Raw genomic sequence first — 25,426 nt, 5'->3', positions numbered from 1 at the left:
GGGTTTATTTCAGATTTAATTTTTCAGAGGCAAGATCACTTCCCCAAGTGAAGACATATTTTTAAATTGTCCAGTTTTTGTCCAGTATGCATCCACCTGTTTCGCAAATCACTTCTCTTTGATTTACATATCAAGCCCATTACCAAGGCTTTGTTGTACCTCCACAAAAATGCTCAACCTGCCTATGCCCATTCCTGGATAGTAATGATTTCATTGTGTCATGTATTGATTTTGTAGCTTCCTTTTCATTTGGCCTCTCTGCAATGTCCCTATAATGGCTAGTTTCAAATCTATCTTCTCGTCCATTCAATGAATGCTTCTCCATCTCTACCTTTAAATCTAACCTAGAAAGTTTTATTTCTCTTGAACTTTTCTCTTCCCCCTCTACAGCGTAGTTACCCTTTGAGCCTCTGTAAAGTGACCTTGGGATTTTGAATAGTGCATAGAAATTTCTACTAATCATGCAACCCATTAATGCTTCCACATAAACATCAGTCATGTTTTATTAGCCAAGAATATTGACATACACAAGGACGTGGCTGTGGTGTTTTTCTAATAGTGGAGAAAAAATACAACCATATTCAATAGTACAATAAAACTATATATATATATATAGTTTTATAAATATATGTATATACAGTATACATATTTATTTACAGGCAGGACACAATATAAATGTCCCGTGACAGACAGGACACAAGGCAAGATAAGATAAGATAAGATAAGATAAGATAAGATAATCCTTTATTGTCTCCCAAAGGAGAAATTTGCATTGTTACATCGTCCAGACAGTGAAGGAAAGGAAATAAATAAGACTTACAGACAAACCCACCCCACCCCACATACAACAGTACATCTGTGAGACATGCAACATGCAACAGTATACATTCCTTAGGCACCCCTCCACTGTACCCGTTTGAGCACATGTGGGGAAAGCACAACCACTATGTACAGCTAATTTGTCCCAACACCAGTCAATCTCATCAGCCTGCACTAATGCTAAAATGCTAAAATGCTAAAATGCTGTGCCACCCACATGATGGCGCTATCTCCTTATTCAACAAATAGGCCGCAATGGACAATCCTCTGGTGGTGATGTCTGTGTGTCTGCACCAAACACTGTTGTGAAATGTAGGATGCTTTTCACCTGGCATGATAACTTATAACTAATATGCACTCTTGAACTAGTTTTTTTAAAAGACCTGTAGAAATCAGTAGAAATCATAACATCAAATCATAGCCTACCCCATCTTCTGGGGGGTATTCCAAGAATGTGGTATAGTGACAAACATAGGTAAGGTAACTCAGAGTAAACGGCAAACATCCTAAAAAAAAAGCCCTATGGCATTAATTTGTCAGGAGAATGAAGCTATAGGCCTACAGCTCTTCTATTAGGAGGTTTACCACTTACTCTGAATGAACTTGGCCAGGTTTGTCACTAAACCACATACTTGGAATTACCCCCCTGATCATTAGAAAATTCATCAACAACATCAGTAGCCTAATAGTAAAGTCACTTAAACATTCAATTGTTCAACGATATTTTTCATTGGCCACTTCAGTCTGCACTGTTGCCAGCGTGGCAGAGGAGAGTCATGGGGGAGGGGCAGGATTGATCCAGTTACAGTTGCTAAGTTACCGTCCATGGTATGCAAACAAGCTCTGACTGAGGTGCAGGCCATGTTCATATGCAGTGGGTCCTCTGAAGTGTTTAGAAAGCAGCAGGCAGCCTCTTGTGGCGTGTCGAGGTATAAATGCCGATTTATTGAGCTTCTGTCAAAAGTATGTGTGAATAATGATACTGATAATGATAATGATAATTGCTTTAGATTTGTTGTGGGATTACAATAGCATCTAATAAAAACCAATGGACTGTTCAAGATGTCAAAGGTTTTGTAACTAAATGGATTATCTACTCAAAATCAAATAAAATGTACCATATATTTCAATGTCATATCTTTCTTTTGCCTCATTCTTTCTTACTGTCTTTGTATGTTGTGTATCTAAGTAAACGGAATTGGAAAATTTTAGGCAGATAAACAGGATCATCAGACACAATTCAAACCAATATGGGCCTTAACTGGTAGGCGGCAGTCTAGTCTTTCTGTTAAAAAGCAATGGCAAGTGGAGCTATTTGTGAGCTCTAAAGATTGAGTCAATCTGACATTTGATCTACTTTCAGAGGCTATACATAAATTGTCATATTTGGCAGATATAAAACCTTGACAGATAAGCTAGACATATCTTTTCACCTCAGATTGTATTTGTATTTTCAGCTAATCACTCAATATTTTATCAATGCATAACCTTGATGAGAATAGATGAGAACTTCATGTTGTGAATTACCAGATGTTGTGACTTGGTAAGCTATTTATTTATGTGCACACGATGACTGTAGACATACAGAGAAAGAAAAATGAAACATGTACCACGGGGAAATCACTTGTTGGGCCACAGCAGTAGGCTAATATGACACAGTAGCCTAACAACAACCAACTTAAGGATACATTGATTTACAGTGATACAACCTTGCAGTATCTTAGTGGGAAACTTACTTTTCACTGAGTATGTAAAACCTTCACAACGTATACGTACAAATGTGATATTGTCCCTTTTTACCCACAATGCTCGCTTGCCGAGAGGGAGGAAGTGAAGCGCGCTGACGCTAAAGCACAGGGGCAGTCCGCTGAAACTGGATAACAGCTCGAGCGCTTGAGGAGTGCAGACGGAAGAGAAGAGGAGCCACGGCAACACTGTAACATGGAGGAGGAACGAAAGAACACGACTACGTCAAAACGACCGAAATCCACAAGAAAAATGGCAACACTGTGTCCAGATCTTCATACAGAACATTTGAGACCAGCTATGGTAAGATTTTAATGAGACCATAATGTCCCCATGTTGAGTTGAGGTGTACCTTAACGTTAGTCTGTTCCAATATGGAGGAAAAAGAGGGTTGAGCCGCCTGTTGTAAAAATGGCCATGGTGTATGCCTAGCCTACATGGAAAGACAAACAAGTTCCGTAAAATCGCATTTCGAGAAGTAAATTCGATGTAAAATGTATTCACGCGTTGTTTTCCGTCAAATGCTAGGTGTAGGTGTAGGTAAGAACAAATATTTCTTATTTAAACTCGTGTATTACCTAATGGTGGCTTACTACGCATTTAAAATGTGCTTTGTCCTTGAAGGGGCAAATGTCCTTGTTATGGCTCTAGCTTAAAAAATGTTCTAAAAGACCAAAAAGCTTAGGTTTGTGTTTGTGCATTAGACTTCCACACATTTCATGGTCAGAGTCGAGATTCTAATGATTTTTAAACACATTTTAGCACTGTGTTTTGCATATGCTTATATTTAAAAGAGGCATAATTTAAAACACACTTAAAAGAATGTCTTATTGGAATAAATGTCCCCTGTCTAATAACAATGTAGCAAAAACAATGATGGAAGGCAATAGTAGCCTACATATTTAGTTTAGACTTAAACACTGTTTTAATATTTTTTTGCTGTTATGCAAGCACTGTTTCTGAATAAGCAAATAAAATTAAAATAAAACATTTTCAAAATGTGTAGGTCCTTAAGGTTATTGAAAGATTATGCTATTGCTGTAGAATATACAATGTTTAGTGGAACATTTCTACAGTATTTGTCGAAGTTTATAAATAGGGTGTTGGCCTTTAACTCTTTGTGGTAAGGATTGGAAAAAGAATATAAAAATTTACAGAAAACAACTTTACAACTTAAGGTGTCATATAGGAGGACATTTTATTTTTTAGACCTAGTTTGTGAAGCCCATACACTTTGTCAGGCATGTCAAAAATGAGTATTTATGCAAAAAAACAACACATTTAGCCAAGTGATGAAATATATTCAAATTCAAGGTCATATAATGTTACTATAATAGTTGTCTCTTAGTTCTTAAGCAAGCATTTCATTGTTGCACTGTTTCATGACCAGTTTTATATTTGGTCTGTATTGATTTGAAATCCTTACATTAAGCTCATTTTGAAGACGACATTTTGTGGATTTCCAGTGTCCTCCATTTGATGTAATTCTCTCAACCTGAAACATTTCATAATAAAAGCAATGCATAATCCTCATGTTCTGTGTTCTTTTTTTTTACTGATTCAGAGTCATTGTCATTACATTCCTGGTTTATTTTTGGGGAAATAAATCAAATTAATGTGAAATGCCATAATATTCATTATTTTTTAAAGAAGTAGGCATGGGCTGATGTTATAAGCGTGCAATTAACACAAAAGTGTATAGATATAGTTATATTCAGAAGAGGTTAAGTTTAACTTGGAGGGGTTTCCATAACTTAGATGCTCTCAGAAACAAAGAAAGGTTGATACAATTAATGTAATTAAGTTTAATATTCTCTTTTCAGAATCCATCATGAAGCAGTGAATTAAAGGAGTGAAAACTCGATGAAGGATGACAAATCAAGGTAATGTGAAATGCAATTTTGGAGTCCTGTAGGTTGTAAATGAATTATTGATAGATTAATATGCTCTGCACCCTGTACCTAACCAGTAGGGTGTGCTGTAATTCATGTTCCTTGATCTGTACGTAATTGCGGTTTGAGTCATTACTATTTATATTTTTTTTAGAGGGGCATCACCTGGGCATGCAGTATCCAGTGCTGGACCGCAGTAACAATTGTAAGTATTGTAGAGGTAGTCTCAAATACCTAATGATCAATTCATGAAAAAAAGATATGCATGCCTTAATGACATGGTTCTACTTGTAAATGTGAGCATTTTTTATAAGGGAATGCCACATTATTATCTGCAAAAGCTGTGCTTTGTTAATATGGAATTTTATAAAAGAGAATTGAAAATTGAGAGTTTGTGACTAGAGGATTGGATTAGCCAGTGTTACCTTTCTTTTGTTTATTGATGAAGACTTTCTGATACTTCAGGAACAACGTTCTTTGGAAGCACACTGTTGCTATACTATATTGTTTGAAAAGCTTGTGTTTTTGTGTTCAAAAACGCACTTAAGTAAACTTCAGCAATACTTGTCATAATCGAAAAGGCTAATATCATATCTTAATAGCCCAACTGCAACACGGGAGTACTACTATGCTGCTAGCCGCTGGTTCTTAGCTACGTAGTGGTAGACATGTATGTGTGATGACAAAATAGAAATAATAAAACTGAACCTTCACTCTCTGGCATAGAATATTATCAAACATTAGTCCATCAAAAATGTAGCTAGTCATTCTTAATCTAAAAATGTATGGTTTTATTGAAACACATTAGTTTAATTTACAAAGCAATTTGTATCAAAAACAATACAGAAATAGTCACATAATGTTTTATACCATATTGTCTATAATGTGTAAATATCGTTCACTTGCATATTAACATACCTAAGCTCCACCCACTGAAGCGACAGATAATCCCAGTTGCCTTTTTGACATGAATATTCAACTTTAAAATGTTGATTACTTCGACGTAACTGGTTTTGAACACATTAATTGAAACAGTCATGTGTGGGCCAGACATAAGGAGACCTTGCAAAATGCCCATTATGCTTACTATTAGAAAAAATATCTTCATTTTACATTAAAAGTATGACTTATGTCAGCTGTATATGGATTAACGGTCCTAGAATTCACATTCTGCCACACTTGCACTTGCTGTTTTCAGTGCACATATGTGTACACATTGACAATTATTACAACATGCAGTACTATACTATAAGTATTCAGATGGTGTGCCCATAATTTTCACGAGTGTGAAATGTTCCCTATTTAGGTTAGACACTGGAAGGAGTGTTTTATTTTTTTCATTTGCAGCAGTTAAATGATGCACAAATTTTGCCATAATTTCCTCTAAGTGCTCAATGGTCATACGTTGACGACACTATCTAGCAGAATGTATTCCCTATGCTAGTGCATTTACATTTATTACGCTAGTCCAGCTCCTTAGCCACTACACTAACACCATCCCTAGTACATAGCTCTGGGTCAACTCTCAACAGCCCATATGTATGGTTAATGGCATGTTGAATGACGTACAAGAGTGGTGAAATCCAACAAACAATCAAAACCTCTCAAACACAAAATAGATTCAAAGGGGTAAAGGGGGTCTATAGGCAACGACAACTGATATCCCTTATAGGGTGTAGTCACAAGAAGGCATCAATTATCCCCACAAATGCGCTAGCTAAAAGGTGCCCTAGAAGCAAGCTGGTGCCCTCTTGTGGATGAGGCTTACTGTTGCACTGTGCATTTTTTTTTTTACAGGTAGCTTACCCTAACTATCTAGTCTAAACTCTGACTGCTACACAAATGTACAGAGAAGAGTGTAGAGAGAAGTTATCCTCCTTTAAGTTTCCTTTCAGTTTGCTGTAACCGGTTGAAAGGAAATTATTACAGGATAGTGTTTTCGACCAGGGCTGTGCTTTCAATACGTCACTGTCGCCGATTTTTTTTTTTTCCCTCATTAAAGCGTTAGGCTGTGCAAAAATGTCCATATAGCTGACTAATAAAAAGTATTATTTGTATGCTGAATTATCAGAATAACGCAATCAACATATTATACTGTCCTGGTGGTACACATCAAATTGTGTTTTCAGCTCTTTTTACATTTGTGGTAGAAAGTGTAGCAATATAAGTATCGTATCACAATAGATTGTGATGTATTGTATCATGATTCATGATGCGTATCGTATCTGGAACTTCGCAATTTGAACATGATTATAGGGTGTGTTTCAACCGATACAGGAGGAAAAATGCCTCTGCACACATTTGGATAGATCAAACCAATCAGCGCAATTAAATGGCCTACTGTTCTGTTCAAGTACCCCCCCCCCCCCCCCCCCAGAAACAATAGTGACATCTGAACGTCTAGCTTCTCTAGCATAGAGCAACTGAAGAGGTGAGGGTCTGCAGTCAGTCTTGTGTTAACTGGCTGGTTTCTGTTATGACATTTATTTTGATGGCTAAATGACATCTTTAAAGGTGACATGGAAATAGCATGGAAATCATTTTCTTGGTTCTGATAATTAAGAGAGGTTGTGCATAACCAAAGAGCTATCATGAACATGAGGCATGGTTGTGCCCTCCTTCATACGAAAATCTTGAACTTAAAATAGCCACTAAAAAATGGGCGAATTAGAACAAAGCCTATTTGTGACGTCAAATATCACAAAGCCATTGAAGTTCAATTGGGGTTGCCAAAGAGGGCGCCATTTAGTCAAACGGACTATTTTAATACCCAGCCTATAAGGTTCTAATTGGGCTTGTAATATTGCAATTGAGTTTAATTTTTATGAATCAAAGTTGAATATATACACTGTTGCAACATCAATGAACACGGTGCAATACCCGATTCATCCATGCTATGTCCTCTTTAAGAAAAGAGTCAAGGTTAAAGGATGACTGAATGAGGTCACAAATGTTTACAGAGAGCAGGAAGTGGTACTAAATGCCTCTTAAAAGTTTAAGATGTAGTGGCATCTAATGGTGTGGTTGCATATTGCAATCAACTTAACGTGCTAAATGCGTAGGAGAAGTAGCCCATACCGCCAAAGGCCTTCTCTACTGACCATGTTTGTTTTTTGTCCATTTTAGTCACATCTCAAAGATTTTGATATGTTAACACAACAGGTAGTAATGGAGCTGGATTGAGGGATTCCTAAGGTATATTAGGACACAAATTCTTCTGCTTTATTTTAATCAAAGTTAATTCAGGGAGGAGTTTGGTGAAACTGCATATAATACTATTTTTCAACAACTTTTTCTTTCAACACTTGAAAGCAGGCAAGATGGCCTCAACTAAACGTCCTCAAAATATGTTTTTTCCCCCCTCAAATGTTGTCAATGGACAAAAATGGTGTTCTGAAATTAGGGCTTTCATAATTATGCTCATGAAATTGAGTGTGTACTAGATATAGTCTCAAAGGAAAACACAAATTGTATCATCCTAGTTGAAGGTGCCTGATAAACATCTGAATTGTGGAGAATGCATATATTGTGGACCTTATAAAAGGAAAATTCTCAATGCATCCAATTGAGATCAAGTTATTAGACCAACGAATGAAAAGAATGATTCATTTACTGAAAATGGCACCCAGAAGTTATAACTTAAACAACAGAGTAGTAAATGTGATTGTGACCGAAAATGCTACAAGGTTTACAGAAAAGTTCATTAGTGAAATTATTCCAGTCGCTAATCTAAATGACTAGGTGAAACACGGACATGCATATTTCTAACCTTTCACTATCTGTTTGCAGAGATGGTATGTGGCCTGAATGCTCCAGCAGGAATCCAGAAAGGCCTGAAGACTACTCTGTAAGTCTATTCTTCTCTTGCAAATATGATACATGTTACTGCAAATGTCTGTCATGTTGGCACTTTGCCCTTCAGTGCATTTTCTTTTTTTTTTTTTTAATGCAAAGGTTTCCTTGGGTCATTACATTAATTGCCACAATATGTTTTATGATGGCCCCTCCCCACTCTGACACATAGTTATGTAGACTTATAGTAGAAAGCACTTACATGGACTTAATACAAAGTATTCAAGTGTTCTTCATTGTTGAGTGTGAATAGCCTGCACTTTATATGGAAACATTTATCACAGGAATGAAACGAAGATTAGATTTTTGTTTTCACCCTCATCAGACCACACTCACACCAACCCCCACCCCCCAACAACACACATGTTCAGGCACATTGTGTATAAATATATTCTAATCTTCTTGAACATAGGGTCCTTACCCAAGCCAGACAACTCAACTCGTAGGATATCTAAGGCTCTATTTAAACCTCAGTACAGTTGGAGTACGGTTAGATTGTTCTATCCTCCTTTGGACTTTAAGTCATGTTTTGGATATCAATATCGGCGTCTTTTAATCGAATAAATTAAACAATGTATTGATTAAAATACAAAAGTACGATTCTGACAGTTAGGCTATGGACTTGATAACTACTTGGTGTGTTATGTAGTAGTACGTTATGACTAATTAACATCACCTGCTGGCATATTACCTTATTATTACAAGAAACTCCATAACCTGTGTATGGGGCTCTAAGACTAACGGGCATTAATTAGGACTAGTATTTGTGGGTTTTTTTTTTTTTTTTTTTTTAAAGTTATATCCTACTCATCTACTCAACATTCTTCTCAAAACTTTAGGCAAAACTTGGTTGAAAAGCACGGTTTTGACTATGACAGACATTTGTTGTCACATGGTGTTTAATTTGTTGATTGTTTGGTTGAGGTAATTAGGCTTCTGCATGTCCACATTGTCCTTTGTGAAGACCTATAGCTTTATGATGCCATGTGAGTACACTGGTGACAACTTCTATAAGTGTTAGTATGAAATTACAAAAAAAAAGATGCCTTAAATAACAAGTGGCTTTTTTTAAAACCCTGCCCATTGCTGTCAGCTCCAAAAACGTAGAACAAAATTCCTTCATAAATCCTGGTTGTGCAGTATATCATTATCCTGCATAATAACAAAAACGGTTGATGAAGCACTTCACAAACATGACTGTGGACAGATAGAAATGGTTTAGGCTACATTGATCTATTTTGATGCTATTGCTGAATTTAGAACCATTTTTAACACGTTAAGCTGTTTGTTGCAGATGTTTTCACACAGCATTGTACATTACACAAGATGCTTTAAAATGGTGTGAATAGACCTGTTAAATAGAAACACTGATTTTGTTTACGGAAATAGGTAGGCCTAGCTATATGTTGCTTTGGTTCGCAGCAAGTCTTTCTTTGTAAGCAGTGCTAGGCTAGTTTGCTACTATGGCCACTTTGTTTATCATTTATCTTTCATCTATGATGAACCGATTGTTTGAGAAATCAGATTGGATGCGGTCTGTTTCTAAACTTCCGCAGTTGTTTTGTAATGGTGGTGTGTAACATAGCTATCTCATCCTGGTTAGCTTATTCAGTATTTGTTACCAAGTAGCTGTTCTTTATGGTTCTATTTTTCTTGAGGTTTGTGCTATGCTAAGACTTGCTTGTGAATTAGCTTGGCTAGTTTTTTTTGTGGAGAAAATGTCTTGCTATAGGCTGTTGCAATCAAGATAGCATGACATGTTAAACTTGCTTTCAAATGCAATTTGGGGTTTACATCTCTTTCCTTTTTCTTTTTAATTCCATTAAGACCCCATACAACTGAAGATTCACGAGGAGACAACTGCTTTATCAAGAAGGAGGCAATTTTTTCCCCCCTTTTTCTTTTTCTTTTTCTTGTCTTGTGCTGATTGGAATTTGGATTGTCAGATGTTTTGCCTTTGCTTTGCTTGTAATTGTTGATGTGGCTGCATCAATAATGTGATTATGAAATGGAGTTGAACTGTCCTTATGCTGTGAAATTGAGCTTTAATTTGATTTTATTTTAAATGTCAAATGAAAACGTTCAATGTCTTCTCATTCAAGGAAAGCAAATGTTTTGTCTAATTTCAAATTCGAATGTCATTTTGATAAATAAAATAATGAAATTGTTAAAGAAACTTGCCTTTCTGTCCTTGGTTAGTTACATTGAACAAAATTTAGTTAGTTTTATAACTTGGGTAAACGGGCCTTTGGTTTGGTGTAGAGGTCAACAGCGATGCTATTTACTAAATGTGTACGATCTTCGGCACCCACAAGACTGGAATTTCTTAATGTAGGAACAAACTGAGCCTTCACTTCTTGACTATGCAAAGATTTCATGACCTTCACCTGGCCTGAAAAGGTCATGGACAAATTAATTTACATTTACAAGTTATTTTTTTTCACAGGGTAAAGTTCGGAAAACCTCATTTAAGAAAATCACTGGTTAGGCACTCTAGCTACCCTCTTAAAATGTGAATTTCTGCATCAATTTTGCAATCGGTTCTTTTTCACTTATTCGATTATATAATAATAATAATGATAATATATTAATCGATATTCGATTATTATGCGATGAATATCTGTTTAAATTATATTTAGGCTATTTTATTCTTTAATTGGATATTACTAATTATTCAAAACGCATAACCACATTAAGAAAGCCCACACCACTCCAATTGGAATTCCATTGCATATATATTTTTTCTTTTTTGTGATTTTTTTTTTTTTTTTCATTGCTTTTATTTCTCACACCATTACTTAAACAAGAGTTTGGTGTGATGTAATGGTACTTTATGAAATGGTGTCCAAGTCACCCCTAACACCATAAAATGGCTCCTGTAGTCTCATTTCCTGTCTGAACAGGAAGTGTTGGCTGAGAAAATAAAATATTCTCTGCAGTTTTTTCTATTATAACCCTACTATGTGACTCAGAAAATAGATTTAATTGAATGGATATTGAGGTATCTTAATATTACATTGTTGCTTAGAAAAAAATAATATTTGAATTACATTTTTTGTTCAAAATAAAAAGGGGTGGGTCTTTAGTATATCACCTGAGTGCTGGGTAAATGGAAAGAACGTCAATCAAAGGCTAGGCTTTCAGAGCTGGGAAGGAGCTCTAGATGGCGGATGAGCCTTGGGAAGTGGAACACGTCGAGAGTCTGCAGGCTTTTGGCTGGCTCTCTTCTGTAACTTTGATTGGCTCTTTGTGTCGCTTTTTTGACATTTTACAAAATATATATATGTTATTCGTATGAAGTACAATATTTTCCGTGTGAATTCCGTTTTTGTCGTCGAGAACACCAGCGCTGTAGTGTGAATGCGCGAGTCGTTGTTTTCCCTGCCTTGCTCTGGCAGCCATGGCGCTCCTCCATTTTTAGTGCGCTTCGCTAGTTACCTCAGAGTCTCGACCCCTCTATGGAGTCTTGTCCGGACAGTATTGGTTTAATTCGTTTACAAAATAGTCTATAATATTTTAAACAGTGTGTTTTTGCATTTCGGAGACGTAAAAAATATAACGTCGTTTTTTGCTGGCACGAATGTAACTTATTACAGTGGAAGGTTTATCCTCCGGTGTCTTTGAATGGAAATAGGTAGGTTACTTTGTATCTTTTTAATTTTTTAACAGTTTCACTTTTTAAACCAGCTTTTAACAGCCCTTTGTGTGGTGACGCAGTTCGAATTTATGTATGTGGCCCAGTACATGGATCACTTTGAAATGGAATCAACACATGGTTATTCTCTATCGATTAGTATTGAGCAGGTATCATACAGCTATCGATACATGATGCTCTGTTTTTGATTGTTATTTCATTTTTTAAATGTCCGGTTGTAGGCTATACAGCCCACGTCTGTCGCAACGACGAGGCTTTTGCTGTCCTTTTAGCAAAAGCAGGCTGGTGGAGCATGTGTGATAGTTCACCCTTCTTTCAACTTTTGACAGTAAATACCTGGACATAGCATCATCATACCAAAACTTTTCAAGTCACAACGATGATGAAGAATAAGTCTAAAAAACAGGAGGATGAAGGATCAACCCAAAGCAATGCATCCAGGTACGATCTCATGTATTTTACCCCTTTTTGGCATGTGTTGTGATTGTAAAGCCTGACAAGCATGGTTGATCACCTGTGTATGTATTTAAATGGCAATTTCAAGGAATTTTACTTGCCTCGGATCATTGACCTTGAGGTTGCTAAATAGCCACACCCTAATTTTGCCAGCATTTGAAAAACTTATGACTTGACCATTGAGGCCCATGTAAGACATCCGAACTCAAAAGCATAGCAATCGGATGTGTTCGATTTAGTTTTGGATAATCTCCTGGCATGGTTCAGTATTTTTGATGTTCCTTCGTGACAGTGTAAAATGACCTTGTCTGATTAGTGTGCTGCATTGCACCATTTTACATGCAACGTTAATGTCCTTTTTAACAACATTTCATGCTTTATTGACACGTGTTCTAGAAATACACTGTAACAATTACAATTGTGTATCATTGGATGTGTTACCTGAAGAAATGCCACGTAGGGAGCATGCTCTTAAACGTATGTACATAATATTTAATGCTAAATGTTGGTTTACAATATAGTCGTTATTAACTATATGTCATTTGAAGCATTAATGACATCAATCTATTCATATTTATCACATGGTTAACCCTCAAACTCCTCTCAGTGTTGACATTTAAATACTGATGTTGAAGTGATTTTTTTAAGGGGCATATGCTTAATTTGGGCCTAAATGCCTTGCAAGAACTTTATTATTTGTAAACAGTGCTATTTTACGTTATGCCTGTAACAAAACAATTGTCCTATACCTGTCATTGCTGGAATGAATGTTTATTAATGTGCTTATACCTCGGGTAAATTGCTGTTTCTGAGTTATATTCTGACCATATTTCATGTGCCCTTAGTTGACATCATTAAAGGTCTCAAAGGGGCCATAAATGGGAAATGATTTACATATTTGACATTTCACACTCTAAATGATTTTGTAGTGGTCTGGTTACCATGAAACACCTGAAACAAATATGGTGTACAACTTACGCTTCAGTAGCATTGACATGCTAATATTGCCATTTACAGACTTGATTAAGTTCTGACTAAAGGGTTTTTATGTTGTCTTTGTGCATTTTTTTTTTTAACACTGATGCTGCACTCCACAGGTTAACATGTAAATATTGACACGGTATGCATATGCAAGGCCAATTATTTAAAAAGTATAGTTTTTGCTAACCATTCTGTAGTTAGAAAGTGGCAATTGAATGAATATAGCACTTACAGCATACATAGAAATGTTATGTTGAGTTTTCAATAGAAGTAAAATTAAATGAAGAGTAGACAATTCAGTGTGAAAATAATATCCACAATAATGATTTTGAGCATTATGGCACTTGTTAGGAACAGTATATGGCCTATATGGTTATATCGTATTCATTCTTTTTGCAAGTCAGCATTGCCATTATTTCAGTTTTCACTCCCTTTTAATCCCTTGAGGTGCAATCCTGTGTTTGGTATGTAGGTGATGGTAATGTTATACAATATTGTGTGCCAAAGATGTCTTTGTCTGTAATCATGGACATCTGGGGTTATTAGCATTAGCCTATCACAAGGATAAATCAGTTGTAGCAAAACTTTGTTTTGGGAAATAGAAACATGGTAAGTTGTACCCATAACCGCTCTGTCCTAACCACACTTACCTCCCAGAATGCTTTGCACTATGTTGTGTTCTTCTCAATAAACACTCAAAAATGGCTGTTGCTCTGAACTTAGGACTTTTATTTTGTAATGCGTGATAAATTCTCATCGGCTGGCAGATGCAACACTACACACAAGTCATGCTGAGGACATGCAGAGGTCTGCTCAGTGTCCATTTAAACATCTTAATGTTGTGTTGATGTATCAACATATTTATAGTCCTGATTGAATTGGGGTGACCTGAGCACTGTCCTCAGCCTCTGACATGATGCCATGCTTCCATTGTCGCTGATTGAGATCTGCTATGTGAAATGCTCTAGTCGTTTGTTATGGAGCCCACCAAATAACTCCCCAGCCATAGCATCCAATGTCTTACACAGGCACCTGCAAGACTTCAATCCAGTGGTGTAGTCTACGTGATACTACGCAAGACTATGCACTCTGCCCACTTAAAAAGCATCCCCATCTTGGTATACCCACTTAAAATAGGCAAGGATACGTAACATTTGGGGTTTATCACAGTATACCCACTACAGATAGCTATACTACCCCACTGCTTGAATCTCAAATTGAGATCAGTCATAGCTGCCCCATGTCACTCTCAAAGTAATTTATTCATTATTTTCATTTCAAAGCAGAGCAACATAACGCTATTGTAGTTGACTACACTAAGCATCCAATGTTGTTTTCTCCAAGGCTTTGTTTTACCAAGAGCTGTTGAAGCTGATGTGTTAGGTGTAGCATCTTCACCAGCAGGTCATTGATGGCGAGGACAGAATGCAGGATATATGCCTATACGTTATAATATACAGTGTTTTGGCTGTATAGGGACTATGTGCCTATTTGTTATAATATACAGTGTGTTGGCTGTATAGGGATGGTGTTGAGCATGTCAAACTTGGTTCCTGGGTCGTCAAAGTCAGACTTTTTGCTGTTTTGGTATGGAACCCAGAAATAGATGGACCTTGAGTTGCATTAAACCCTTAAATTGGTACAATTAGTGGCTATCCATAGGATATGAATATTACCACATGAGTGTTTAAAACTTTCCACCTGTCATCATGAATTAAAGAGGTTCTGTGACTTGAATTAGGAGAACAGTTTGGAAATCTGAAGACATAACAACAGCATAGGAACAATACATGCATTATATTGGTATATCCACTCTGTGACGTCAGATTGAGATGCACTGGTATGTGAACTGTAATAGAGATTATTATGATTTTACTTTTGAACTTGCATAACAATTTGTGCATGTATCATGTACATTGCTTTCAAGTCTTCCCACAGTTCTGAAAGTGCATTTGATGAGTGTAATCATGATCATCACATAGTTAGTGATATAAGTCACATGATGTCACATAAGGCACTTTTGTTTCATGTATACTTGAAACATCCTGAATGCCTGTACTGCCCAATTAAGAACACCTATTTGTTTTGAACACTCAGTGTAGTAAGGGTTAAAATTATTTCAGTTGTCTCTTGCGTAAAAGATGTTTGGGCTTTCCTGTTTATTATTTACTTAATACCGACATGCCCTTGTTATTAATAATGCCTTATTTGCAAATATCATCCATTTACTAGTTGTAGTTTCCACCCCTGGTGATGTGGTGTTTATGCTGAGTATGTGGCAGCCATTTTCTAAGCACATTTATCCAAAATTGGATCAGAAATGCTTAAGGCATATACACATGTTCACTTTGGACCAGTTGAACACTTTCAAAAAGCCATCAGCTCCCTGCCAGATATCCCCACATATTCTCAGGGTTTATTAGTTTCAATCAGATGTGTGATTTCCTTCATTAAATGGCTGAAAGTCCACCACAGAGTCACAAAATGGCTCTTGCTTTGTGCTGCATAGGCTGTGTGACTTGGTGCAGTACAGATAGAGCCCCTAGAACTACAGGAAGGTAAAGCAGGAAGTGATTCGGAGGTCAGAGACGCTTTCAGCGAATTTTGATTGGACATTCCCTGCATGGCAACCCAGTGGCCTATAGTAATTCAGCAGCAGGTTGAGTCCCGCCTCTGTCTGTAGCCAGCAAGACGGAAGGGGAGAGGCAGCCCTCCCCACTTGCTTTGTCAGCAGCAGTCAGACACCCAGGCACAGCAGACGATTGTTTTTGCTTTGTGGATCGCACTCAAATCAGTGTTGCACAAAGGGTTGTTTTTGCGATATTCAGAATTAACTTTCAAATGTTAAAGTATTAAAAACCATTTGTATCCCTTTCCCCCATGAATGATAAATATACTATTGCAATGGATTAAAATGTTGGTTTGATTTAAAGTTGAGACTTTTTGAAATGGATATGTTGGAGAGAGTGTGTGTGCATGTGTACGTATATGTATATGTATATATATATCTTTAGAAGGTGCATTCTTCTCACCATGTAAGGTAACCTTAGAAGTGTCTATTTTAAGTCACGGTAATGCTGAGTGAGAAACGAAAGAAAATGGGAAGTATTTCACCCTGCGGGCGAACTGAAGCTGCTGTGTCGTTCCCCAACCAGCTGAGACAAGTGCTAGACTAAATATGGCTCACTCTCATTAAGTCATTCCTTTGTTCTCCTACCGCCAATAGAATCCGTCCTGTAAATCACCTGTCCTCTCCTTAGCATAAAGGCTGGTGAAACTGAATGAGACTGCCCAATACTTAAAAACATCTATAATCTGTAATTTTCAGTGCAAGAAAAATAACAGTGTGCGTGACAAAATGCATTCTGAATCAACAGATTTACTATCTAAATACAAAAGTAAGCCTATGCTGACACAGTGCATCTGCAACATAGATATTCTCTATTTGTATGTATAATGCTGTCACACGAGCAGGATTATATATATATATATATATATATATATATATATATATTGTCCATTTATGCAGTGACATTATGCTTGTGCTCATAGAGGCACATGTGACCCTAAAAAAAGAAAAACAAATATGTACACTTAATTATAATTTCATGGAACTAAGATTTGTACAAGAAATAAAATGTTGTATTCACAGTTACATTCTCACCAGTAGTTACTCTTGCCAAAAGGTCAGTTAGACGATTGTGTCATGGCAGAGTGTTCTGGTGTCGGATGACGTAGGTTGCTCCTGTATTGCAACGGTGCATACGTATTCTCAGCGGGGGATGGTGGCAGTGATGTATATTTAAAGCTGAGTTTAAGAGGATTGTGTGTCCTTGACAGAAACAGTTGCACTCTTGGCCTTGTAACCGTGAATACGTTATTATGCAGTTAGGCTTGTGTCACAGTTTCCTTGAAGCCTGCTGAAGAAGTTTTCAGTTATTTGCATGTGACACTTACCATGCAGATTACAGTGCTCTGCATTTGCATCACTGGAGAGCGGTTATGTAATCTCGACATTTGGAAACAAAAGAAGCCTGCTGTGGAGAGTAGCACTCAGATAACAGTAGTTCTTTCCCAAATAACAGTTTTAAGACAAGTGTGCTTTACTATTTCAACAGCAGGCACGGACAATCTAAGACAAACACAGAGCAACTCCTCTCAGTCCACAGCTGTGGAAAATGTGAAGTAAACACCTCCCTCCCCCCATCCACCCCTTTTTCTTGATGTTGTAGCAACTCGGCCTCCGAGGAGTCCAACCACTCGGCCTCGGAGTCAGGCAGCCAGTCGGAGAGCGAGCAGGGAAGCGACCACGGGAGTGAGCGTGGCAGTGACCGGGCCCGCTCGCGACGGTCCGAGTCCAACAGCACCTCGGACTCAGACAGCCACTCAGCCTCTGGGAGCGAGTCCACCGGGTCCAAGTCACAGAATCCTTCAGGGGAGGCCAAAAACAAGCCTGTACGGAAAAAAGACAAGTTGGCCGATGTGAAAAAGGTATACTGTAGAGCAGTGGTTTTCAACCTGGGGGTCGCAACATAATTTCTGGGGTTCACCAGATTGTGTGGAAAAAAAAGATTCTGCATTAAACCATCACTTTTTCCTCTTTTTTGTTTAATATCCATTACCATTTTTAATACACACTCATAAACAAAATCATCACACCAGTCTGTACAATGGCAGTCTGGTCTTAACCAAGTGTCAGCAAATTGGCAACAGTAATATTGCAGTCTTTCTGTAATAATTGTATGTGATGATAGTATATCCCCCCGTGACTGTGTTAACTATGCACTGTTAATGGTCAGGAATGGCTGTTAACAACATGATATTGTTGTTCTACGTATCCGTAACAACTGTGATGGTAACGTCACTCCAGCTCAAGTAAAACTAAAATGGTCTGTGGGGAAAAAAGTGCAAGGGAGCCTGCAAGTGGGATGGGGGTGGGTGAGGGTTGGCAAACACATCTAATTATTCTAGAGGGCCATGACTCAAGAAAGGTTGACAACCACTGCAGTAGAGAAAGAAAGAGAGAGTACCCCTCCAATCATTGTTTTGGCTGTGAAAGCATGATAAGGTCACACATCAGTCACTGAGCCATTTTAATCCGACGGCCATTTAGTAACAAGGGAGTAATGGCATTTGTGCAGTACTGCTGTGATGTCTCACACAATGGAAGATGAGTTATGTATTTTGCCAAACTTGTTTTTCATAAACATTTAACGGGCCTGAATTGATTTAATCTTATGTTTATCCAGTTGTGTAGCGTTTATGATTCTACCTTTGTATCAAGGATAGTTCCGTTTTTTCCAGGTTGAAAAATAAGGGCAAGTAGTGGCGAGTGTGACATAAACCACTCATTATTCTCACTTCTTCACCATGGGCATTTAAAAGGCCTCGTGTGCCTCTCCCCTCTGAAAATGGGTGATTGTGTAAGAGCTTAACTTAATATTTATCTAAGAATTGGGCTGTCTCGGCCATCAATATGGCTTTGAATTAATTGCAGATGCAGAGCTCTCATGCTGATGAATGAAGGGATTTTAATAAAATAAATGTGTTCCTGTTACAAGGGAGTTTTTCCTTTCCCCTGTCACCCATCGTCGCAGTATTGACTCCAGGGGGTTCAGGCTCTGGGTTCTATCGAGCCCCATGAGAGATGCTTTATTATGTTGGCCCTATAGAATAAAAATAAAATTGATTTTAAATTGAATAGAGGAAAAGAAGCAGAAGGAGAAAAACAAGTGTACCTGGTACAAAAAAAAAAATAAAAAAATATAGGGTTATAGGGGGTTCATCAGATCTCAACATGCTTTTAGTGATCCTCATATCCTCTGTGTATGGCCTTAGATGTGGGAGGAGCATCCAGATGTGTATGGGGTCCGGAGATCTAACCGCAGTAGACAGGAGCCTTCACGTTTGAACATAGGAGCAGAGGTGAGGTGTTATGGTCATTATTCCCTTATTTTGTATTATTCGTCTCTGTTTTTTGACACTGCAACACATAACCCTAACGCTGTGGCCAGACGTACAGAGATTGATGGGAAATTATATTTCTCCCTTGGGAATCTGATTTTTAGCAGTGTGGATCAATAGAGAGAAAGCGGAATAAAGAAAAATAAAAAAAATGGTATGAGGTAATTCTGCACTGTCTGTATTTTCGATACAGAGCGCCACCTGGTGGTAGAATAATCTGATCACATTCTCGACTCACTTGCACACTCTAGTGGTACTTTGGTCATACATCACGACATAAGCAAAATCCTCAGGCTTTCTGGGGAATTTATTTGGTTATTATTACTATTTTCAGGGTAGCAGTGATTCAGAGAGTGAAGGTGTCAAAAGAAAAGGACATCAACAGAAAAAGAAAAAGTAAGTGAATTGTTGCCTGGGTGTTGTGATACTTAAAATCACATGGTTATTTCTTTAGGTGAACTGTCACATGCACTTGGTGTCACAATATTATTTTGGGGTATAATTTATAATGGTGATCAAACATACTGAATCTACATGAAATATCAATATTATTTAGTCTTAATTTGGTAAGTAAGATAATAGAATTCTGTAAACTGACGAGTTCAGGATTCTAGTGTATTAAATGTACGATCTCTATGTAATGACATCTTTATAATTATGGATCTCCTTTTAACTTCAGTATGCATAAACAATAGTTGAAGATATAGTAATTAAGATTACATGATTTTCCATTGTTAATCACACATGTGTTTCCATGGTTAATAGCATTACAGCTACTAAGTTCAACTGAAATCTTCTTAAACAAACAGGTTAACCTTTTTTGGTAAATTATCTGATTTGCCATCGACTCCAGAGTTAGAAGAGAATATCCTTCTCTTCTCTGTGAGTGCAATAGCACAGTCTGACACCATTGACCTAGCTTACCACAATTCAATGGAAATGGGTTACACACTAGTTACATTACATTGCATTACATCACATGACATTTGGCTAATGGTTTTTTGTCAAAGCGACTTACAACATGGTGTTAGTTAGCCTGTAGCTAAAAGAGGAAAGTGTTCCTGTAACGGTCCATCCATCAATTCCTCTTTTATTATAATTAAAGGGGAACTATGCAGTCTTTTTAGCTTAGTTAACCTTAACTGAACAGCTTTGGAGTCATTGGAATGGTTATATGTCTTTTTTTGGGTTGTATGGTGGCCGTCTCGCTTCCCCCCTGGCACATGTGAGTGGAATAACCACCCTTGTCACTTGGACAGCGGACTGCTGGACTCCGAGACAGAACCTCTCGCAGCCTCGCGATCATGCTCGCAAATGAACTAATTGATTTACTGCACTACACGCATACACGCCAGGCACCAGCTAGAACAAGGTAGCGATGGAGTTTCTCAGACATCAGTCATGGCAGAGCCAGCAAAAAGAAGCAGAAAACAAACAGGGGAAGAGGAAGCAACAGACTGACCGGCTGAGGAGTGTCATGAAATATATATGCTGAGGTTATAGGGGGAACTCTGCAGAGAAACCTGCAGACTGACCGATTGAAGAGTGCTGTAAAATATATATACGCTGAAGCTGTAGGGGTGAACTCTGCAGAGAAACCTGCGAGAGAAAAATGAGAAGACGGCAAATGAATTGGCCAAACTGCATAGTTTCCCTTTAATGACCAGAATAGTAAAAAGAAAACTTTGTTTAGCCTTCTGATGGAATTGATCGTGATCACTGAGAGACAAGTTAGCCTTTCTGAGTCAAAGTTAGAAGCAAAATTGATCACAAGGCAATGTCATGTCAATCATGTCATGTCATGTCATCAGTGAGTGTGAAATATTCCTGCTCTGTCAAAATAAAAGTCACAGTCACAGCAGCTCTTTGTGGAAGCGGCAAGACACTTCTACTCACTTTAGAGTCATTTTAAGGGGCAGCAGGTTGAAACGTCATAGACCCCCCCCAGAAGGTGAACCTGTGGTATCTCTGTGTTGAAAGAAATTCTGATGATGATGATGATGTGGATGATGAAGATTATGATGATGAGGAGGAGGAGGATGAGGAGGAGGCCAGCAGTACAGAAAGTGAGCAGGAAGAGAATAAAGTTAGATCCAGACGACTTCCTGCCCGAAGGTAAGAGGTGTAGCGAAGTGTGGCCTTCAGACAGCTCCTGCCCATGAGCTTGTGTGGTCAATATGGTTGTGGCTGTCCTGGTGTTTCCCCTATTCAATCTCAAAGCCTGATCATTTTGGTATTGGATTGATATTAGGAAATCGCCAAAGTGTGTGGACTTACCTGCTTTAAGCAAAGGGGTCAAATTGGGAAGGGAAGGAGTGGTAGCCCACCAACAGTGGTGGCCATTTGAAAATGAAAAAAAAGGACAAAAAACAGCACAAATCAGCCAATTTGAATTGATCTGAAACCTCCAAATTCCCACTCTAACCCCTGCCTCTAACATTTTGCCATTTCCAAATATTGTGTGGTGTTTCCTATGGTATGCTCTAACATCCAATATTTGAAAGGGATGATTGGTTACTAAAATTCTGACTGTTCAAGTCGTAAATTGATTAAAATTCTGGTGTTTGACGTGATCATGTAGAATAATCGGAAGCTGTCCTAAGGCCATCGGCACTTGACCGTTCGCTACACATTGGTAGAGCAAGGCAGCACAGCTAGACGGTGCGAATGGGTGCACGGTGCATTTGGTACTTGCTCGTGTGTGTGTGTCTGTGTGTTCATGTTGTGTGTGTGTGTATGTGCGCTTCACCTGTCGCTCAGACCTCAGACCAAACCCAGCTCGGCTAAGAAACAGCAGGCTCAAAAGGGACGCAAGCAGAGGAAGGCAGAATCCTCAGATGACGACGACGACGATGATGACGATGATGACGACGACGACGATGATGACGAGGAGGACACCCCAAAGAGACAGACCCGCCGGAGGGCAGCTACTAAAGTCAGGTACGGGGCTTACTGTGGTTTCTCCAGCCCGCACAACTGATGATGGTGACCCGATCTGACGTGTGCCCAAAAGAAGCAGTGCTGCGTGTGTAGATGACGTAGAAGATTGGAGTGCAGACACAAAAGAAGTAGTGCACATTACTTATCCAATTGTTTTCTGTCTAGTCTTCAGCCTGAAAATGAACTAGAACCTTTTTAAAACTAGTTATGTTGAACTTCATCTGCTCCGGTGAGGTGAGGGTTGTGGCGATGGGTCCATCTGAGGGCAGTTACAGTTTTATTAGCCACTGCTCATCTGCTCACTCTTCTGCCTTCTGTGCCTTCAGTTATAAAGAAGACCAAAATGATTTTGAGACGGACTCAGATGACCTGATCGAGATGGTAGGGGAAGGGGCCGAGGAGCAGCAGGATGACGACAGTGAGACCATCGAGAAGGTCATGGACGCTAGAACAGGGAAAAAAGGAGGTCAGTCAGAGTCCCTTACTCGACCATAAACGTTTCGAACTGTATGTGTTATGTGCTCTTTATCAATGATAATGATTAATGATTGTGACAGTGATTAAGCACATGCTAAATATGTGTCTTTTAGTTCAACCCTTCAATCAGTGTCATATAGTCTCAAATTTATGTTTTATTACATGCATGGGCAAAACCCATAAACATTGTTTTATGGAGTCTTAGCTATTTTAATGGTTGTTATGAACATAAATCTAAACCCTAATGACAATCCTCTGTGTGTTTAGCTTCTGGGGCATCTACAACTCTGTATGCTGTAGAGGAGAATGGGGACCCAGGGGCAGACTTTGACCCAGAGAAGGATGAGGGGGAGCCCCAGTTCCTCATCAAGTGGAAAGGCTGGTCCTACATCCACAACACCTGGGAGAGTGTGGACACCCTCACCGAGCAGAAGGTCAAAGGCCTGAAGAAGCTGGAGAACTTCAAGAAGAAGAATGATGAGCTCCAGTATTGGTAAGGAACCGTAAAACAAATGTTTTAGAATTGGGAATAGTTTGACATGTCTGGCCGTGAAGGTGTCAGATCATTTCATTACATAAGCTGTTGATATGAACAAAGACTATCTGAATTTTAATGGTTACGGATCAATGTTTCCATTCGTTGTCTCTATTTGGTACTTCTCCAAGATGTGCTAATGGACTGATCTTTCATGTAGGTTGAAAAAAGCTTCTCCAGAAGATTTGGAGTACTACAACTGTCAGCAAGAGCTCACCACAGACCTAAACAGGCAGTTCCATTTTGTGGAGAGAGTGATTGGTAAGAACGATCATAGCATACCATCATGCTTTCCTTTGATATATCTCCACACTTTGAGTTGTGTGTTGGATTGTTGTTGTTGTTGTTGTTGTTGTTGTTGCTGTTGCTGTTTTATGTTGTTGTAGTGGTTGTTGTTGTTCTTCTTCTTGATCTTGTTCTTGTTGTTGAAATAGCTTTTTTTCCCTTCTTCCCACAGCTGTCAAAACAGGGAAAACACAAGGACCTTCAGACTTTCCCTGTAAGTCTATTTTCACATGCAGCATGTACAATCCATTATACTCTGTCACAAACATCACTGATTTAAAATAATACATGAATTCTAATATATTCTAACAATTTCTGCTGTCTCAATTTAATACCAGCGCACAAGACCACATCCAATGAACCAGAGTACCTGTGCAAGTGGATGGGTCTACCTTACTCTGAGTGCAGCTGGGAGGATGGAGCCCTGGTGGGCAAGAAGTTCCAGCACTGCATCGATAGCTTCATCAGCAGGAACAGCTGCAAAACCATCCCCTCCAAAGACTGCAAGGTACGTTAGCAGGGCCCTGGGAGTAACAACGGTGAGGTGAAGCAACACTGTATGAACACTGCATGCGTGTATGCGTTGTTAGTGAACCAGTCAGGACAATCCGCTGATATTGAATTACAGTAGTATCCGTATCATTCATTATGTTTCTATTGTCAGTCAAGCACAAGTCATTTTTCCCTCCCGTCTCATTTCTAGGTATTGAAGCAGAGGCCGCGTTTTTTGCCACTAAAAAAGCAGCCTTCTTACATTGGGAGTGAGACCCTAGAGCTGAGGGACTACCAGCTGGATGGTGTGAACTGGCTGGCGCACTCTTGGTGCAGGTACCAGAACACACACACTCTTCATTTTTTGTGAAATGGAGCAGCTTTACGTCACAAGCTTCTTAACCACCCGAGTGTCTGTGTGACACTACATGACGTTTGAGTGTTTCTCATCAACATAAATGCATGTCAAGCTGCATATGCCTTTACCGTAATTTTCCAACTATTAGCCGCTGCTTATATGTTGATTTAGCAAGATTTCCTCAGCTATGAGGTTAATACACGGGGACAGTTAATATTGTATTAATATGGTTTTGTTTCTTTTAACTGGCATAAAACACTCTCCTGCGGCTTATACGCAATGTGGCTAATGCACGGGAAATTACTGTAATGTCCCTCAAAACATGTAGATCATAACCACAATAACCTCCGGAGGTATTAACAGCGCTGCTGTGTGTTCCCCTTCCTCTTCTCCCCCTCTCTACCCACTGTGTCCTTGAAGGTGTAACAGTGTTATATTAGCAGATGAGATGGGCCTGGGGAAGACCATACAGACCATTTCCTTCCTGTCCTACCTGTTCCACCAGCACCAGCTCTACGGGCCCTTCCTCCTGGTGGTGCCCCTGTCCACGCTCACCTCCTGGCAGAGGGAGTTCGACACGTGGGCGCCAGACATGAACGTGGTGGTGTACCTGGGGGACGTCATGAGCAGGAAATCGGTAAGACTGGCAACGTGAAGGGCACTGACCGGGTGTTGCCTGAGTAGGAGAGATGTCTGCCTGTTATCTCTCTTGTTGTGTTGTCTTGTGCAACCAGAGCTCATTGTGACTCTTGTTTTTATAGATCCGTGACTACGAGTGGATTCACCAGCAAACAAAAAGAATCAAGTTTAATGCACTTTTGACAACATATGAAATTCTACTGAAAGACAAGGTAAGTGGCTGAGTATAAATATAGAATGTGGAGATTACGAGATATGTTTTAAATGTTCTCAAACATTTTGCAAATGACTAATGCCATTTTCAATGTTCTCAAACATTTGACAAATTCAACAAA

General features: G+C 38.7%; 1 protein-coding gene and 1 long non-coding RNA gene across 2 annotated transcripts in view; both read left to right on the top strand.

Annotated features, from left to right (window-relative positions):
- Positions 1 to 2,687: 2,687 nt before the first annotated feature.
- LOC134093913 (uncharacterized) lies at positions 2,688 to 10,485 on the top strand. Its single transcript, XR_009940390.1, has 5 exons — positions 2,688 to 2,868; positions 4,389 to 4,448; positions 4,612 to 4,662; positions 8,247 to 8,304; positions 10,137 to 10,485. It is a non-coding gene; the product is annotated as an uncharacterized LOC134093913 (long non-coding RNA).
- A 982-nt stretch (positions 10,486 to 11,467) lies between these two features.
- Positions 11,468 to 25,426, top strand: part of chd2 (chromodomain helicase DNA binding protein 2) — a 32,245-nt gene continuing 18,286 nt past the window's right edge. Inside the window, exons 1-14 of the mRNA XM_062548264.1 lie at positions 11,468 to 12,405; positions 17,634 to 17,892; positions 19,240 to 19,326; positions 19,700 to 19,761; positions 21,346 to 21,480; positions 22,126 to 22,305; positions 22,632 to 22,771; positions 23,050 to 23,275; positions 23,478 to 23,578; positions 23,775 to 23,816; positions 23,941 to 24,110; positions 24,306 to 24,430; positions 24,873 to 25,089; positions 25,214 to 25,303. Coding sequence (XP_062404248.1) covers positions 12,344 to 12,405; positions 17,634 to 17,892; positions 19,240 to 19,326; positions 19,700 to 19,761; positions 21,346 to 21,480; positions 22,126 to 22,305; positions 22,632 to 22,771; positions 23,050 to 23,275; positions 23,478 to 23,578; positions 23,775 to 23,816; positions 23,941 to 24,110; positions 24,306 to 24,430; positions 24,873 to 25,089; positions 25,214 to 25,303 — 1,896 coding nt within the window. The 5' untranslated portion in view covers positions 11,468 to 12,343. The remainder of the gene's footprint in view (positions 12,406 to 17,633; positions 17,893 to 19,239; positions 19,327 to 19,699; positions 19,762 to 21,345; positions 21,481 to 22,125; positions 22,306 to 22,631; positions 22,772 to 23,049; positions 23,276 to 23,477; positions 23,579 to 23,774; positions 23,817 to 23,940; positions 24,111 to 24,305; positions 24,431 to 24,872; positions 25,090 to 25,213; positions 25,304 to 25,426) is intronic.

Source organism: Sardina pilchardus, chromosome 10 (genome assembly GCF_963854185.1).
Source record: "Sardina pilchardus chromosome 10, fSarPil1.1, whole genome shotgun sequence".
NCBI classification, from domain to species: Eukaryota; Metazoa; Chordata; class Actinopteri; order Clupeiformes; family Clupeidae; genus Sardina; species Sardina pilchardus.
This window is presented reverse-complemented; position numbering and strand designations above follow the sequence as displayed.